This window comes from Haliotis cracherodii, unplaced genomic scaffold (genome assembly GCF_022045235.1).
Source record: "Haliotis cracherodii isolate W230 unplaced genomic scaffold, xgHalCrac1.p SCAF_3, whole genome shotgun sequence".
NCBI classification, from domain to species: domain Eukaryota; kingdom Metazoa; phylum Mollusca; class Gastropoda; order Lepetellida; family Haliotidae; genus Haliotis; species Haliotis cracherodii.
The window spans coordinates 414,573-433,865 of NW_027266286.1; the positions used below are offsets into that span (position 1 = coordinate 414,573).

Sequence of the window (19,293 nt, forward strand, 5' to 3'; positions counted from 1 at the left end):
AAGTATGAACGAGTTCGTTTATATACAGAGAAAATGATAAAGAGCTTAAAACACACCCTTGTTTTAAACCTATGTGAGATTCAAATATATCTGAAAATTTTCCATCAGACTTTATGGTGTTTCTAACCTTTTCATACACAGATTTAATAGCAGTAAACATATTTCCTTTCAGACCTTTGTGTGCCAAGAGATATAATACATATTTTGTATCTACGGAATCAAACGCTTTAATGTAACTGGTTCCTATGTAAAACCATTTAAGGATTGACTATATTTGTTTCGGTTCATTGGGGTATGAATCGACAAACCGATGTGCAAACATCTGTAGGAATCGACAAACCGATGTGAAAACGTCTGTAGGAATCGACAAACCGATGTGAAAACGTCTGTAGGATCGACAAACCGATGTGCAAACATCTGTAGGAATCCGCTACGCGATCTTACAAAAGTTTGCACATCGGTTTTCGATTATTATCTCAATGAACCGAAAAGAAATACACAGTCAATGTTTATAATAAATCCGACAACGTAAACATGTTGTATCTACAATAGTTTAACCAGAAACAGTTGTATATATGAAAGCAGACAAGAATTGCGAGATTGATAAACATTCCAGGTGTAGCAATACATACTGTGGCGTGACATGAATCAGGTGATTGTTTTATTTATTCACATATCACAAAGCGTGGAGTCATCTTGTCAGCTTGCTGACGGGGTTAACCTCTTTGGTCATGTGGACAAGGCGTCCGACCTCGGATCAGAAGGTCCGTGGTTCGAATCCCATCACGGGATTCCCGTCAATCAAGGGAAGAGGCGAGAAGAACTGCAACAGTCAGACTGGAACAAATATGTCCGGGGGAAGGCGGCTGTTTCAAATGACATGATCAGATACCGCCAGTTTCAAACATTAGTTCCCTGAAAACGGGAAGACACAGTTGGAAACATTGCTTGTTAGAATTGAAACCCGATGACATGAAAGTTGTGGAACCGAGGCGAGCGGGAAGAAAACAGGCTAAATGCCCTGTGCATGACGAAACACGTGAGCAGAGAGTGAATTCCCTCGACTGTGACTATTTGGATTCACCACCGACATTCCGCAGTAATAAAAGTAGTCCGCCTCGATGGGCGTGGCTTAATTTTTCACATTCATGGGGAAATGAATGCAATAACACGTGACCAATTCAGCTAATCAGAATGCAGGAATTTCAATGAAAACAACGAACATTTAATTGTAAGACAATAAAATATTTCAATCTGCTTATTTTGATTTCTATCAAGATTACAAGCGGACGTCACTCCCCCTTTAACTCAGAACGCGATATAGACAATAATACAGGTGAGTAATAGAGAGTTGTGTTACTCCCCGTGTACTGAAGCATGCTTTCACCAGGAAGTGGGGCTGGGGTCGGGGGGGGGGGGGGGGGCGTGTAGGGGGTAGTGGTGAGGTGGTCGGAGGGTTCGGGGTGGGTGCAGGTTGCGAGTTGTGCCTAGAGTAACACTGCTACCACTACTGAATGAGTACCCTTTATCAGAGATTTTGCTATTGGCGATTTTACATACAGTGAGTGAGATCTGGGACAGTAGTCTAGATCTAGTCGAATGAAGTCTATGGTTATGCGGGAAGGGGCATGTCTTGCATTGTTTGCTTGTAGCTGTACACCCTAATCAGCCCTATCACAAATATGTAAATATGAAGTCTGAGCCCAACATACATAGACTGCCGCACCAGGTGACGTGGATGGATCACTGTGTGATTAGGACCTACTCTGACCCAGAATTCCACGGGGTTCTCCCCATATTGGAGGTCGGATCTGCGTCTTAGGCGTGATGATGATGACGCTGGTGTTGATGATCATACGATGTTCCCGATGGCGTTATCGATCCATCTAGTGAGTGAGTATGGTTTTACGCCGCTTTTAGCAATTTTCCAGCAATATCACAGCGGGGGACACCAGAAATGGGCTTCAGACAGTGTACCAATGTCGAGAATCGAACCCGGGTCTTCGGCGTGACGAGCGAACGCTTGAACCACAAGACTACGCGAAAGCCCCCCGATCGATCTAAAGTTAAGTCGCCATGATAATCGCAGGGTAAAAAAACCAGCAAAACGGCAAGCGCTCGGTCTTCCTCCTACATCCACGTGACCAGGAAAACTCACACCCGGTAGTATTTCATTGATCTGATCCGCATCAGTAACGCTGGAGCCATGCTCGGAGTTTCATACACAAAATAAACAGCACTTTTGAATGTATGTTTTGAGGACAGTATCTGGCTGGAGATAGTTGCTGCAGCAGGTGACACATGACACTCACGTTGTAAGTACATCAACAGGACTCTATACTACACTGTTAAATGTCAACTGTCGACAGTCTGATCAAGTCAATAGACATGTGCATTTTGTACGTGCAAGCGTTTAGGTTTAAGTGCATAAAATTTAAATATTGACAATAGTAGTCGACGATTTACAAAATCGCACAGTATGAATATGTAGACAAAAGTGGATATTTTGTGTGACATGTCTCTCCAATTTCTCGTTTTTCAGCGCCTGATACCTAACGTGCCTCTTACCAAGAGCTGACGCGATGAGCACAGGGACTCCAACACTAGGCGTACATCCCACAACGACATCCCTCTCGTAGAGTTGGGTCATCATGGCAACATTCAAAATGTTCCTATTTGTTGCCATTGCTGCCCTGTTCCCGGAATACAATGCATGTAAGTGACACCTACCTACCTACCTACCTACCTACCTACCTACCTACCTACCTACCTGGTAGCCCATGGCACGTTGAGCTTGATGCCGGATTCTCAAGTCTATTTCAATTCAGTTTTGTTAAAATTTTCTTTTTTTACAATTAGCTACATATCGTAAAGGTTCATCATGTGTGATAGAATCAATCATTTTACAGTCACTATTACTTAAATATCCATTGGTATGTATATTTCATTATTAATAGAGGCAATTATCACAGTAATTGATACATAGATATATGTATCGATAAATGTATAATTCACTATAAATTGACCAAACTGTATGTTTAGCGTTCATATTTCTATAGACCTTAAAAAGAATAGGCCGCGCCCACTAGGGGACTACTGTTTCCTGATTGGTTGATACTAGCGTGGTCGGGGCCCGTATTGCGTTAGAGCTGATGTCGCTGATTTCGTATCGTTGTCTACAATGTCTTTGGTGTTGATTAAATTAGAATTCTCTGAAATTATTATTGACTAATTTGTTGATACACTTCAACATATTTGTTTGCGTATCAGAAGGTTAATACACCGCGTGCTGGGCACAGGCCTTTACTGTTATACGTCCATAAACTTGAACACATATGGAAGTCCGTCCTGAACATAATTCTGAAACGATGTTAAACAAAGGGGATGAAGGATTATGTTGACATGTCCTCTGTGTTACATCGACAGCTTTGACCTATTTATCTGCACCGGCAACGCCACCTACCACTACGCCGATATCTGCATCAACAACGTCACCTACCACTACGCCGACATCTGCATCAACAACGTCACCTACCACTACGCCTACAACATCGGATATTGTTCCATCGGCATCAACATCAATAACGTGTATGATATTATATGTAAACAGTGTTACTTACGTTAGATCGGTTTCATTGAACTTTAATAAGTAGCTTGGACAACATGGTGTGTGCCCCGGGTGTTCCTGGCCGCAGCAATATGGCCCATGCTGGTGCCCCGGGGTAAATCCCTTCCCCACTGCAGCACAGTGAACCAAAGACAGTACTCCGTCAGAATCAGTGAAACGTTCTCTCTCTTCTGGTGAGGTGTAAATGGGGTTTAACGTCGCGTCCAAGATTACTGCACTAATATAGCGACGTGCATGCACGTGTGTGTGTGTGTGTGTGTGGCTGCTTGTACTAGTCCGGACAGATGCCGATTTATAGTACTAGCCCACTGAGATACCATGCCGCAGTTTAACATGACTACCCCACTCAGACACAGTATACTGACTCCGAGCCGACCAGTACTTGTTTTAGCCCCTTAATGCAGAGCGCCAGACAGGGTAACAACAAGTACCATATTTTAAGTCTTTTGGTATGATGCGGCCGGGGATCGAACCTACGGCCTTCCGCTCTTCGGGCGGACGCTCAACCACTAGACCACAGAGGTGGTTCTCTTCTTAAGTTATGAATGAGTGGATATGGTTTTACGCCGCTTTTAGCAATATTCCAGCAATATCACGGCGGGGGACACCAGAAATGGGCTTCACACATTGTACGCATGTCGGGAATCGAGCCCGGGTCTTCGGCGTGACGAGCGAACGCTTTAACCATTGGGCTACCCGACTGCCCCCTTCTTAAGTTAAAATGTACAGTTGTATCGCTGTGTGATCTAGACGTCCATATGGCCCTTTACTTCTGTTTCATCCGCACATCACTTCCAATCAAATCATTCTTCATTCTGGCAGATTCATCAACCACAGAACAGTCTATTTCTTCCTCGACTGCGTCAGCCGTGTCCTCATCAGCTCCGACGACGACATCAGGGCCGTCTGAGTCAGGTACAAACCACAGGCAGATCTGACATCTCCAGGAATGCCTCACACAAACTAAATGTGTCCCCAGTCTGAAATGAATACCCATATGCCACAGCACATTACTATGAATCCGTTAATCACTGTTGCTGTTGTTGTAACGTTGAGGACTACGGGTGGTCCAATGGTCTCCGCAGAGTTGCGTCCCTTAGCTGTCCGGATCCGCTGGCCTTGGGTTGAATCTCAGATAGATATGTCTCGATCAGGATCCGTCCATTTTCCTTCTGTCATGTACTGACTCTATGTTGCAAGCTGTCGAGGCTTGTACAGTGACTGGCGCGGTCTGAAGACATCTGTCATGTACCGACTCTATGTTGCAAGCTGTCGAGGCTTGTACAGTGACTGGCGCGGTCTGAAGACATCTGTCATGTACTGACTCTATGTTGCAAGCTGTCGAGGCTTGTACAGTGACTGGCGCGGTCTGAAGACATCTGTCATTTACTGACTCTATGTTGCAAGCTGTCGAGGCTTGTACAGTGACTGGCGCGGTCTGAAGACATCTGTCATGTACTGACTCTATGTTGCAAGCTGTCGAGGCTTGTACAGTGACTGGCGCGGTCTGAAGACATCTGTCATTTACTGACTCTATGTTGCAAGCTGTCGAGGCTTGTACAGTGACTGGCGCGGTCTGAAGACATCTGTCATGTACTGACTCTATGTTGCAAGCTGTCGAGGCTTGTACAGTGACTGGCGCGGTCTGAAGACATCTGTCATTTACTGACTCTATGTTGCAAGCTATCGATTATTATTACAATAAGCAAATGGACCACTAATTCTAATACGTGAAGACTGTCATTATTTAACGGTTGTCGTAAAGTCTAACAAACTGATGCCCTCATAGATATGTTTCAGTTGAGAAGACATGTCATCGGTTGACATTGTAATAACTTCAGGTAACATTGTGATTACATCTGCTAAAAAAGGTTATTAGATTAGTTTACATGTTATATCTTCAGGTAACATTGTAATGACATCTGCTAACATGGTAATTACATCAGTTTCCATGTTATAACTTCAGGTTACATTGTTATTACATCTGCTAACATGGTAATTACATCAGTTTACATGTTATAACTTCAGGTTACATTGTTATTACATCTGCTAACATGTTTATTACATCAGTTTACATGTTATAACTTCAGTTGATACGTTATATATTCTGTTAACGTGGTAATTACAGCAACCAGTAACGTTCCGCCTGGTCCATCTTCAACTACACCCATAACGCCCACCCTCAGTAGCAGTTCATCTGACGTATCAACCCCTTCAACACCAACATCACCCGGACAGTCAGCAACGACAGATGCATCAACCACTTCAACACCATCGACAGACCTGAAGTCCACGACCTTATCAACGGACGCAACGTCGACAATGGCATCAACGACTTCTAAAATATCTTCCTCTACGAGAACGCAATCTGTTACATCGGTAAAATCCACAACAACATCTTCACAGTGGTCTACTTCGACTACATCCCCGTCAGTGACTGCAACACCGACCACAGCGGGCAGCTCCACTGGAGGGCCTCACTCTTCATCAGCAACTACATCAGCATATACACTCCATGCAACAACATCACAGTTGACAGCCACACCTGGAACGACTTCATCAACTACGTCATCAACTACGGATAAATCGGGAGAACAAATCATGGATAGGATAGGTGAGACAAAAAGACGCTATTTTATTTACATGCTTTTTTTCATCCGTTTATTTTTAGCAGGTTAAACTAATAACAAAATATAAAATCGAAATATTTGGATACAAAGATGACCAAAAAACGTTTCTAATGATGTTTGCAGTGGCGTGAAACCGCACTATGATTGATTGATAACATTGCCAGGCGATAGGTCACTTCGTAAAACGCCCCCTAAAACTAGAGTAGTGTGTTAAGGTATTTAGCAACTCACAGCTGCAGTGCGTCGCCACCCCGTGTCCGAGTGAGTGATTAATGATTCACTGGACTATCAGCTATTGCTGTGTTTGTGATTCTCACACAGAAATGTTTGACAGGATCGTTTTGACACACAACTATATAACCAGTATGATTATGTATAAAATGTTTTTTGGACTAGCTGAACATCTAAGTTTGGAGGAATAAATGCCAGTTAGAAACATAGATTAAGTTGCTTATATGAATGACGACATTACGCCTTTCTGCCGTCAGATGAGTCCCTGGTGACGATAGTTGTGGCGTCTGGGGTCGCGGTGGCGAGTGTCGTCGTGGCCGGTGTTGTCATTATTGTATTTTGCAGGTAAAAGAACACTTTGCATTAAGATCCAAAGAGAGAGAGAGACAGAGAGAGAGAATGATTCACAGAGAGAGACAGAGGGAGAATACATGAATACAAATGTGTCTATATCATAAATCTGTCGGGAAATTGTCTGTGGGTGGTGTTGGTTGTCACACAATAGTTACTTGACTTGGAGAGATTCATATTATTTACATAATCTTTCTTGTGGTTTCATTAGGAGGAGAAGAGCCAAGTCCAAGCCAAGCCTCGAAGAAAGCTTCATATATGAAAATTCCACTATCGGTCGCACTGAACGCTCGGCGTCTATCGTGACACTGACTGGCGTCAAGAATGGTGTGTCGGGAACTAACTGCTGGGAAATAGACCCTGCTTTCTTCGTCGCCACAGAAATTGAGGAATCTGCCAAACTGAAGGTAGATCAATCCCAGCCGGAGAAGTCAACTCACGCGGGAAGCAGGACGGAGACTCGAGCCAGCGAGAACACGGGACTTAAAACTTCTTCACACTCTGTGACCAGAGATGGTCAGGCTGGTAGTCAGGCTCCGATAAATGATCAGCCCAAGACAGATGGCCAGGAAATGCTAAAGGATCAGCCAAAGACAGATGGCCAGGAAACGCTAAAGGATCAGCCCAAGACGGATGGCCAGGAAACGCTAAAGGATCAGCCAAAGACAGATGGCCAGGAAACGCTAAAGGATCAGCCCAAGTCAGATGGCCAGGAAATGCTAAAGGATCATCCCAAGACAGATGGCCAGGAAACGCTAAAGGATCACACTAAGACCAATGGTCACGCCAATACAGGACGTCAAGGTGCGACAGACGGTCAAGTCAAAGCAGAGGGCCATGGGGCGAGAGATAGCAAAACAAAAGTTGATATACAAGCCAAGAAAGATGAAAAGATAGACGAGCAAGCTGTGGCTAATGGTCAGGCTACGATTAATGGTCAAGCTGACGTAGAGAGCCGAGCTACGGTAGTTGACAAAGAAGAGATAAGTGGACGAGCTGAACAGAATGAACAAGGTACGGGAGATGACCACGGTTCGGGAGATGACCAAGAAATGAGAGACGATCAACTGAAGAAAAACGATGAAGCAGCTGATGACAGAGGATGTCCACAGGACAAACAGAGTTCAAAACCAGATGCTTTCAGGATGAGAGCTGGCATGGTTAAAGTGTTTCCATGAAAGGTGATCATCATTCGTAAATTTGTGTTTTTACGACTTACGTCTCGCGTCTGACCAGGCTGACGTGAGTTGCCCTTGACACGGGACGACACCTGGAATAATTAGTGCAGACTATGTGTGACCTGGTTACAAGGGACATTACTCGGACTTTACAAATACTTCTGTCGTTTGTACCTGCATATGCAAAAACTAAGCACCACGGCAATCCGATTTTATGCATTCAGAGAGGAAGTGAAACATTTCCATTTCCATAAAAGGATCCTCGACGGCGAGTTGTGAACTACGATATTGTAATACATAATGTACGTGCAAAATTCTTTAAAATTGTTTTATCATCACTTTGGGATTTTTCCCAACGCCCGGATATAACTGAAATCCAATTCAAAGAAGCGTTGATCTAAATTCATTCACTCGCTGACAATATGTATTTAGTATGTTCCGCTTCACCCAGTGGTTTGTTTGAAGTAAAACAATGGGTCTGTGTGTCTGCATCTCAATTCAACATCCGTGTCGGATCGGGTTGCAGCTGCAGGAGGAAAGTGACGGTGGCTCGTGCGGTCAGCTTCCTTGTGCAACATTGTCCACAGCTTGTTTAACCAGCTGGGCGTTTCCCTTAATTCAACGAACCACGCCTTTGTAAATAGGTTTTATGACGTTTCCACCTTTTATCCACCATAGATATGAATTACACGCATATGTGTTGTACATCTGATATCGGGGCGTAGCTGTGCTGGTATCATAAACTGATACATTATGCCATATTTTTCCTTACGCATGTATGTAAAACGCTAACTTGAAAGGGTTTGCTGATAAAAATAATATTCATTTCATGCATCAATGTACCAGAAAAAGCATTAGCGGTGAATATAGAATGTGTAAATAAAGCTACTAACAGCGAGGAAATTTGTTTAATGCTTGTTTTCACCCAAACACTTTCCACTGTGTTCATAGGTTTGAAGTATGAACGATTCAGATATATGTTTACAGTTTGTGAAATATAACATGGCAATCTGTAGAGCGTGAATGTCATTAAGGTAACTTTTTACCATTCATTTATCAAATACAGAGTTGGGAGTACGCTTTAAGCCACTTTTACAAATAAACCAGCAATAGCACACACACAACCAATGTTATTAGTGCTTAGAGAGGTGCGACATACTGGTAGTGTAAGATACTGGACCCAGAACGTGGCCTACCGCTTCACCAGTATTGTTGACATATGGTTTATTCCAAGTTATAAGTAAATATATTTCATGGAAGGTTATATGTAAGTTTATTCCAAGGAAGGTTTTATGTAAGTATATTCTTAGGAAGGTTATAAATAAGCATATTCCATGTTATAAGTAAGAACACTTTTCGTACTTTTAAAAAGCTTCTTTCTAAAGTTAAAGCGATATAAGAAACATTTCCTAACGCGCATGTTGGTCCTGAAATAGAAGGTATTTTTTTCACTGAAGATTTCATTATTCGTGGATGTTTCGGAAGCTCTAAATCAAAAACGTAGTGAGAATATACCCCAATTGTTTCACTCTAATTAAATTAAATTATAAACCAGGATATTATTTGGGCGCTTGTTGTAGAAGGGAGGTGTTTCTTTTGCGGCGGATCGGCCGATCATCTGAGCAACCTATAAACCCTAAGTTATGTCAAATATTAGAATAAATATAGTTGACCAGACCATTCGATTCAAAATACACTCTCTCAAAAAAGAAACGCAACCCCAGTCTGAAAATGTCAGAAAGCTCCAAGAAGGAAAATATTGATTGTAAATACAGTTTTTCTGATATGCACGTATACCATGTACACTGTTTATTAACGTCAGCGCCAAAACACACAAATTTTCGTGCACGAAGGCATTTTATTGTTACTTTTATCATAGTGAGCAAAATTTTCACGTGGCCCATGCCAAAAGCCTCATGCACGTGCAATTCATGGAAAGAGCAGTAGAAGTATGGGTTTATTAAAGCACGTGTTGATTAGCGATTCACTCTATCATTTTCACCGAAAGACAAGGTCGAATATGCCACGGTTGAGTGCTGCAGATCGAAATATCGCCATTGGTCGTATTGAGGCCGGACAAAGCTTTGGAAACGTTGCTTGGCACCTCAATATTCATAAAACAACGATTTCCCGACTTTGGAGCCAATACACCCAGTTTCATGCAACTGAAGATCGCCCTAGAAGTGGTAGGCCAAGGGTTACCACACCACCTCAGGATCGATTCATCCGGGTCACCCACCTACATAATCGGCTAGCCACCCCTACCGTCACTGCAACATAGGTGCCAGGTTTGAGAAGAGTGTCCGCACAAACAATTAGGAACCGTCTACGAGAGGCCGGTCTACGTGCAAGAAGACCACTTATTGGACCTGTTTTACGCCACGAACATCGACGCCAACGACTCAGGTGGTGCACCAACGTTCGGATATGGACCCTCAGAAACTGGAGGCGCGTCTGCTTTAGTGACGAATGACGTTTACTCTTGCAACGCCGTGACGGAAGACAGAGTGTCTATAGAAGAGGAAACTAACGTTTTGCCCCGAAATGTGTTCGGCAGGTCGACAGATTAGGTGGAGGGAGCGTCATGGTGTGGGGAGCCATGTCGTACAACCAAAGATCAGACTTGGTGATCATTTGTGGTAATTTGACAGCCCAGCGCTATATCAATGACGTTTTACAGCCTCATCTTCTGCCGATTATCGACCAACAGAGGGAGCTCTACCAACACGACAACGCCTTGCCGCACACTGCACACGCAACAGTGACTTTTCTCCAGAATTCTAACGTCAACGTGTTACCATGGCCCTCCCGATCACCAGACATCAACCCAATCGAACATCTTTGGGATTATCTGGACCGACGAGAACATGCACGTACACCGCCGCCGCGGACGTTGGATGCACAAGCCGTTGCACTGCAGGAGGAGTGCAGAGCAATCACTCAGGAAAGAATCCGGCGTCTAATCCGTTCTGTTCCTAGGAGGTGCAATGCCGTGATCGCAGCTCGTGGCGCTCATACGAGGTACTGAGAAAGACGCCCCCTTGCGTCAAGTCAATCTTAGTGAGAGAACTGTCAAAGTCTGCACTTAAACTTGCGTAACTGTACTGCCACCATGCCAAATTTCATATTGTTGTCTTCAATAATAAATGTGTTATAATAACTTGAATATTGAGATAAACATCTTGAAAATATAGGGGTTGCGTTTCTGTTTTGAGAGAGTGTATTTGAAGTTATGTTTCGAATAAAAATTGGTTGTTCCATTTGCTTGTTGTTACACGCTGCACACAGCAATAGTCCAGCTGTACGAACGCATCATGAAAATAGTCGAGTCTGGACCAGTCAATCGAATAACACAATAAACTACATCATTCGAGAACTTGACAGTAAGTTCCAACATAAGGACTAGAACCCATTCACAGGTAGAGATGCTGACCCATGTACAGCCGAGAGCAAGGATGAGACGTCTCTAACACCGCTATCTACGTTACCTGTCATTATACGTCAAGGTCTGCTTTACCTGGCATTATATGTCAAGGTCTACCTTACCTCTCACTAGGTGTCAAGGTCTACTTTACCTCTCATTAGTTATCAAGGTCTACTTTACCTCTCACTAGGTATCAAGGTCTACTTTACCTCTCACTAGGTATCAAGGTCTACTTTACCTCTCACTAGGTGAGAAGGTCTCCTTTACCTGTCACTAGGTGTCTAGGCCTACTTTAACTGTCTTATGTCAAGGCCTACTTTACCTGTCAGTATGTGTCAAGGTTTACTATACCTGTCATTATGTGTCAAGGCCTACTTTACCTCTCACTAGGTATCAAGGTCTACTTTACCTCTCACTAGGTGAGAAGGTCTCCTTTACCTGTCACTAGGTGTCAAGGCCTACTTTAACTGTCTTATGTCAAGGCCTACTTTACCTGTCAGTATGTGTCAAGGTTTACTATACCTGTCATTATGTGTCAAGGCCTACTTTACCTGTCAGTATGTGTCAAGGTTTACTATACCTGTCATTATGTGTCAAGGCCTACTTTACCTGTCAGTATGTGTCAAGGCCTACTTTACCTGTCATTATTTGTCAAGATCTACTTTACCTGTCACTAGGTGTCAATGTCTTCTTTACCTGTCATTATGTGTCAAGGTCTACTTTAACTGTCTTTACTTCAAGGTCTACTTTACCTGTCAGTATGTGATAAGATCTACTTTACCTGTCATTATGTGTCAAGGCCTACTTTAACTGTCTTTATTTCAAGGTCTACTTTACCTGTCATTATGTGTCAAGATCTACTTTAGCTGTCATTATGTGTCAAGGACTACTTCACCTGTCAGTATGTGTAAAGGTCTACTTTACCTGTTATTATGTGTCAATGACTACTTTTCTTGTCATTATGCCCCCGGGCTTGCTTTACCTGTCAGTATGTGTCAAGGTCTACTTTACCTGTCAGTATGTGTCAAGGTCTACTTTACCTGTCATTATGTGTCAACGCTTACTTTACCTGTCAGTATGTATCAAGGACTTTTTTATCTGTGTGTATGTGTCAAGGTCTACTTTACTTGTCAGTATGTGTCAACGCTTTCCTTTACCTAGGCCTGTCAGTATGTGTCAAGGTTTACTTTACCTTTCAGTTTGTGTCAAGGTCAACTATACCTGTTATTATGTGTCAAGGCCTACTTTTACTGCCCTTATGTCAAGGTTTACTTTACCTGACATTATATCAAGGCTTACTTTACCTGTCATTATGTGTCAAGGCCTACTTTACCTGTCAGTATGTGTCAAGGTCTACTTTACCTGTCAGTATGTGTCAAGGTCTTCTTCACCTGTCATTATGCCTCCAGGCTTGCTTTACCTGTCAGTATGTGTCAAGGTCTACTTTACCTGTCAGTATGTGTCAAGGTCTACTTTACCTGTCATTATGTGTCAACGCTTACTTTACCTGTCAGTATGTGTCAAGGACTTTTTTATCTGTGTGTATGTGTCAAGGTCTACTTTACCTGTCCTTATGTGTCAAGGCTTTCCTTTACCCAGGCCTGTCAGTATGTGTCAAGGTTTACTTTACCTTTCAGTTTGTGTCAAGGTCAACTATACCTGTTATTATGTGTCAAGGCCTACTTTTACTGCCCTTATGTCAAGGTTTACTTTACCTGACATTATATCAGGGCTTACTTTACCTGTCATTATGTGTCAAGGCCTACTTTACCTGTCAGTATGTGTCAAGGTCTACTTTCCCTGTCATTATGTGTCAATGTCTTCTTAACATGTTAGTATGTGTCAAGGTCTACTTAACCTGTCAGTATGTGTCAAGATCTACTTTACCTGTCATTATGTGTCAAGGCCTACTTTAACTGTCTTTATGTCAAGGTCTACTTTACCTGTCATTATATGTCAAGATCTACTTTACCTTTCATTAGGTGTCAAGGACTACTTTACCTGTCATTATGTGTCAAGGTCTTCTTTACCTATCATTGTGTGTCAAGGCTTACCTTTACCTGTCAGTATGTGTCAAGGACTACCTAACTCTCAGTATGTGTCAAGATCTACTTTACCTGTCATTAGGTGTGAAGGTCTACTTTACCTGTCAGTATATGTCAAGGCCTACATTAACTGTCTTTATGTGTCAATGTGTACTTTCCGTCTCACTACGTGTCAAGGTCTACTTTACGTCTCACTAGGTGTCAAGGCCTACTTTCCCTGTCGTTATGTATAATTGTGTACTTTACCTCTCACTAGGTGTCAAGGTCTACTTTACCTGTCAGTATGTGTCAAGGTCTACTTTACCTGTTAGTTTGTGTCAAGGTCTACTTTACCTGTCAGTATGTGTCAAGGACGTCTTTCCCTGTTATTTTGTATCAGGGCTTACATTTGACCAATGTATAGCCGAGGACATGGATTGGGCCTCTGCATCACCGTTATTTGCTGTGCAGAGTTGCGTCCTACAGCGTCCCAGGACCCGGTATGATCAAGGCCTCCAACGCCAGATTTGCCCAAATTATGATAACTTGACCCTGGGTTTCACCAATGTGGTAAATCTCTAAAACCTGCTGATACGACTGCATAAAATGGAAATACTGTTCAGAACGATGGTGAACTGAAGTGACTCATTCACACTGATGACTTACACCAGCACAACTTAATCACACTCCACAAACGGGATCAACGTTAAATGTTAGTACTTTCTTCCTGTTACACAGAGGAAACATTTATAAACGCTTCGCATACTGACATTACCATTCAACATCTCCCTGAATGTCATAATAACACCAGGACATCCTTATACACTGCACCGGCAAGTGGAACAACTCGTCATGGCGTGACTGTCACATGTGCATGCACTATTGATTACGTTCGTGTAACTGGTCAAGAGGAAATGTATAAATCGAATGACATTTGTCCAGGCTGACACATATTTCCTTTTGTCAGAGCTTACTTCTACCGGTCAGTATGTGTCAGCGCTTACTTCTACCGGCCATGTTGTGTCAGAACTTACTTGTACCGGTCAGTATGTGTCAGGGCTTACTTCTACCGGTCATTATGTGTCAAGGCTTACTTCCACCGGTCAGTATGTGTCAGGCCTTACTTCTACCGGTCAGTATGTGTTAGGGCTTACTTCTACCGGTCATGTTGTGTCAGAGCTTACTTCTACCGGTCAGTATGTGTCAGGGCTTATTTCTACCGGTCGGTATGTGTCAGGGCATACTTCTACCAGTCAGGTTGTGTCAGGGCTTACTTCTACCGGTCATGTTGTGTCAGAGCTTACTTCTACCAGTCATGTTGTGTCAGAGCTTACTTGAACCGGTCAGTATGTGTCAAGGCTTACTTCCACCGGTCAGTATGTGTCAGGCCTTACTTCTACCGGTCAGTATGTGTCAGGGCTTACTTCTACCGGTCATGTTGTGTCAGAGCTTATTTCTACCGGTCAGTATGTGTCAGGGCTTATTTCTACCGGTCGGTATGTGTCAGGGCATACTTCTACCAGTCAGGTTGTGTCAGGGCTTACTTCTACCGGTCATGTTGTGTCAGAGCTTACTTCTACCAGTCATGTTGTGTCAGAGCTTACTTGAACCGGTCAGTATGTGTCAGGGCAAACTTGTACCGGTCAGTATGTGTCAGGGTTTACTTCTACCATTCAGTATGTGCCAGGGTTTGCTTCTACCGGCCATGTTGTGTCAAGACTTACTTCTACCAGACAGTATGTGCCAGGGCTTACTTCTACCGGCCAAGTTCTGTCAGGGCTTACTTCTACCAGACAGTATGTGCAAGGGCTTACTTTTATCGGTCAGTATGTGTCAGGGCTTACTTCTATCGGTCATGTTGTGTCAGGGCTTACTTCTACAGGTCAGTATGTGTCAGGGCTTACTTCTATCGGTCATGTTGTGTCAGGGCTTACTTCTACAGGTCAGTATGTGTCAGGGCTTACTTCTATCGGTCATTTTGTGTCAGGGCTTACTTCTACCAGACAGTATGTGTCAGGGCTTACCTCTATCGGCCATGTTGTGTCAGGGCTTACTTCTACCAGACAGTATGTGCAAGGGCTTACTTTTATCGGTCAGTATGTGTCAGGGCTTACTTCTATCGGTCATGTTGTGTCAGGGCTTACTTCTACCTGTCGGTATGTGTCAGGGCTTACTTCTACCGGTCATGTTGTTTCAGGGCTTACTTCTACCGGTCATGTTGTGTCAGGGCTTACTTCTACCAGTCAGTATGTGTCAGGGCTTACTTCTACCGGTCAGTATGTGTCAGTTATTATTCTACTAGTCAGTTTGTGTCAAGGCTTACTTCTACGAGTCATGTTGTTTCAGGGCTTACTTCTACCAGTCATGTCGTGTCAGGGCTTACTTGTACCGGTCAGTATGTGTCAGGGCTTACTTCTACCATTCAGTATGTGTCAAGGCTTACTTCTACCAGTCAGTATGTGTCAGGGCTTACTTCTAGCAATCATGTCAGAGCTTACTTCTACCGGCCAGTATGTGTCAGGGCTTACTTCTACCAGTCAGTATGTGTCAGGGCTTACTTCTACCAGTCAGTATGTGTCAAGGCTTACTTCTACTGGTCAGTATTTGTCAAGGCTTACTTCTAGCAATCATGTTGTGTCAGGGCTTATTTCTACCGGTGATGTCGTGTCAGGGCTTACTTCTACCAGTCAGTATGTGACAGGGCTTACTTCTACCGGTCAGTATGTGTCAGGGCTCACTTCTACCAGTTGTGTTGTGTCAGGGCTTACTTCTACCGGTCATGTTGTGTCAGGGCTTACTTCTACCGGTCAGTATGTGTCAGTTATTATTCTACTAGTCAGTTTGTGTCAAGGCTTACTTCTACGAGTCATGTTGTTTCAGGGCTTACTTCTACCAGTCATGTCGTGTCAGGGCTTACTTGTACCGGTCAGTATGTGTCAGGGCTTACTTCTACCATTCAGTATGTGTCAAGGCTTACTTCTACCAGTCAGTATGTGTCAGGGCTTACTTCTAGCAATCATGTCAGAGCTTACTTCTACCGGCCAGTATGTGTCAGGGTTTACTTCTACCAGTCAGTATGTGTCAGGGCTTACTTCTACCAGTCAGTATGTGTCAAGGCTTACTTCTACTGGTCAGTATTTGTCAAGGCTTACTTCTAGCAATCATGTTGTGTCAGGGCTTATTTCTACCGGTGATGTCGTGTCAGGGCTTACTTCTACCAGTCAGTATGTGACAGGGCTTACTTCTACCGGTCAGTATGTGTCAGGGCTCACTTCTACCAGTTGTGTTGTGTCAGGGCTTACTTCTACCGGTCATGTTGTGTCACGGCTTACTTCTACCAGTGAGGTTGTGTCAGGGCTTTCTTCTACCAGTCAGTACGTGTCAGGGCTTACTTCTGCCGGTTAAGTATGTGTCAGGGCTTACTTCTGCCGGTTAAGTATGTGTCAGGGCCTACTTCTACCGGTCAGTATGTGTCAGGTCTTACTTATACCGTGTAGGTTGTCTCAGGACTACTTCTACCGGTCAGTATGTTTCATGGCTTACTTGTACCGGTCAGCATGTGTCAGGGCATATTTCTTCCTGTCAGTGTTTTTAGGGCTTTTTGTACCGGCCAGTATGTGTCAGAGCTTACTTCTACCAGTCAGTATGTGTCCGGGCTTACTTCAACGGTTAGGTATGTGTCAGGGCTTACTTCTACCGGTTAAATATGTGTCAGGGCTTACTTCTACCGGTTAGTATGTGTCAGGGCTTACTTCTACCAGTCATGTTGTGTCAGGCCTTACTTCTACCAGTCAGTATTTGTCAGGGCTTACTTCTTACGGTCAGTATGTATCAGGGCTTTCTTCTACCAGTCAGTATGTGTCAGGGCTTACTTCTAACAGTCAGTATGTGTCAGGGCTTACTTCTACCAGTCAGTATGTGTCAGGGCTTACTTCTTACGGTCAGTATGTATCAGGGCTTTCTTCTACCAGTCAGTATGTGTCAGAGCTTACTTCTACCGGTCGGTATGTGTCAGGGCTTACTTCTACCAGTCAGTATGTGTCAGGTCCTACTTCTACCAGTCAGTATGTGTCAGGGCTTACTTCTACCGGTTATGTATGTGTCAGGGCTTAGTTCTACCGGTCAATATGTGTCAGGGCTTTCTTCTACCGGTCAGTATGTGTCAGAGCTTACTTCTACCAGTTTTGTTGTGCCAGGGCTTACTTCTACCGGTCAGTATGTGTCAGGGCTTACTTCTACCGGTCAGTATGTGTCAGGGCTTACTTCTACCAGTAAGGTTGTGTCAGGGCTTGCTTCTACCGGTTAAGTATGTGTCAGGGCTTACTTCTACCAGTTTTGTTGTGCCAGGGCTTACTTCTACGAGTCAGAATGTGTCAGGGCTTACTTCTACCAGTTAGTATGTGTCATGGCTTACTTCTACCGGTTAAGTATGTGTCATGGCTTTCTTCTACCGGTCAGTATGTGTCAGGGCTTACTTCTACCGGTCAGTATGTGTCAGGGCTTACTTCTAGCGGTCAGGTTGTCTCAGGGCTTACATCTACCGGTTAAGTATGTGTCAGGGCTTACTTCTACCAGTTTTGTTGTGCCAGGGCTTACTTCTACGAGTCAGAATGTGTCAGGGCTTACTTCTACCAGTCAGCATGTGTCAGGGCTTACTTCTACCGGTCAGTATGTGTCAGGGCTTACTTCTACCGGTCAGTGTGTGTCAGGGCTTACTCCTATCAGTCAGTATGTGTCAGACCTTTCTCACACTGGCCATGATGTGTCATCGCTTTCATTTGCAAGGTGTTTGGTGTTGGCATGTGTTTATGAATGCATGTGGCAGGGCTTCTACTGGTCATTATGTGCCAAAACTTACTTGTGATAGTCTTTACGTGTTAGGGCTTACTTTTGCCCGTCATTATAATGCAATACTTTTTTAATGTTTTAATGATATTCGCTTTTTCCATTGGACGAGAGGCCGGTCACATAACTGCGAAACTGGCGTTCATGAGCGTTTGAACGACACAATTTGACGTCAGTACCTTTTCACGAGTCTGTATTCATACATACAGAAGCGGGGTTTTTTTTAACATTCAGACCCTTTAATCCTGAACTCAGCGTTTTTGAATATATTGAAAAACATCAAGGAGTTTTACTGCATGATCATTTACGAATATCATCGCTACGAGCCATCGTAGTGAACAAAACGACGAAATGCACATCCAAACTTTAGTAGTGTTGACTCGATCCGTTGAGGTGAAACGGGGTTTAACGTCGCGTCCAATATTATTGCACTTATATAGCGACGTGCAAGCACGTGCAAGCGTGCGTATGGCTGCTTGTATTAGTCCAGACAAAAGTCGATTTTATAGTGCCAGCCCTCTGAGATACTATGTGGAAGTTTTTCTAAATGAATACCCGACTCAGACACAGAATACTGACTCCGAGCCGACCAGTCCTTGTTTTTGCCCCGTAATGCCGAGTGTCAGGCAGGGTAACAACAAGTGCCATATTTAGCGCCTTATGGAGAACCCGGAACCTTCCTCTCTCCGGGTGGACGCTCTACCACTAGACAACCGAGGAGGTTAACCCGTGTCTAGACCTGCAAAGACAGCCCATATCAGTCTGTGAATTACCTCAGTATCTGTTTGACACATCTTCACAATTTTCCTTTCAATGATCGGCTTACACTTGCAATCACCGCAGCTTCATGAACAGGCTCGGAAATACCGTTACGTTTTTCGTGTCAGACATTTTGAAGTCCAGCTTTTGATGAAAAAGGTTTACGCGCTGTCACTGTGACTTACTTAGAGAGGATGTTCGTAAGACACCTTCTTTGTCTCTG

The 19,293-nt window shown here is 43.7% G+C and overlaps 1 protein-coding gene across 1 annotated transcript; it reads left to right on the forward strand.

Moving 5' to 3' along the window:
- Nucleotides 1-3,394: 3,394 nt before the first annotated feature.
- Nucleotides 3,395-8,935, forward strand: LOC139474075 (uncharacterized). The gene is made up of 5 exons (XM_071256934.1): nt 3,395-3,602; nt 4,379-4,543; nt 5,757-6,242; nt 6,747-6,834; nt 7,052-8,935. Exons 1-5 carry the CDS (start codon nt 3,395-3,397, stop codon nt 8,016-8,018), a joined length of 1,914 nt encoding a protein of 637 aa, XP_071113035.1. The 3' UTR covers nt 8,019-8,935.
- The last annotated feature ends 10,358 nt before the right edge of the window (nt 8,936-19,293 follow it).

What these genes read in the sequence shown, in the direction of transcription:
- LOC139474075 (XM_071256934.1), top strand. Translation starts at nt 3,395, where the DNA reads ATGTTGACATGTCCTCTGTGTTACATCGACAGCTTTGACCTATTTATC. An exon ending in TAACGTGTATGATATTATAT is followed by an intron (nt 3,603 to 4,378) that starts GTAAACAGTGTT and finishes TGTGTGATCTAG; the next exon opens with ACGTCCATATGGCCCTTTAC. An exon ending in ACAAATCATGGATAGGATAG is followed by an intron (nt 6,243 to 6,746) that starts GTGAGACAAAAA and finishes TTCTGCCGTCAG; the next exon opens with ATGAGTCCCTGGTGACGATA.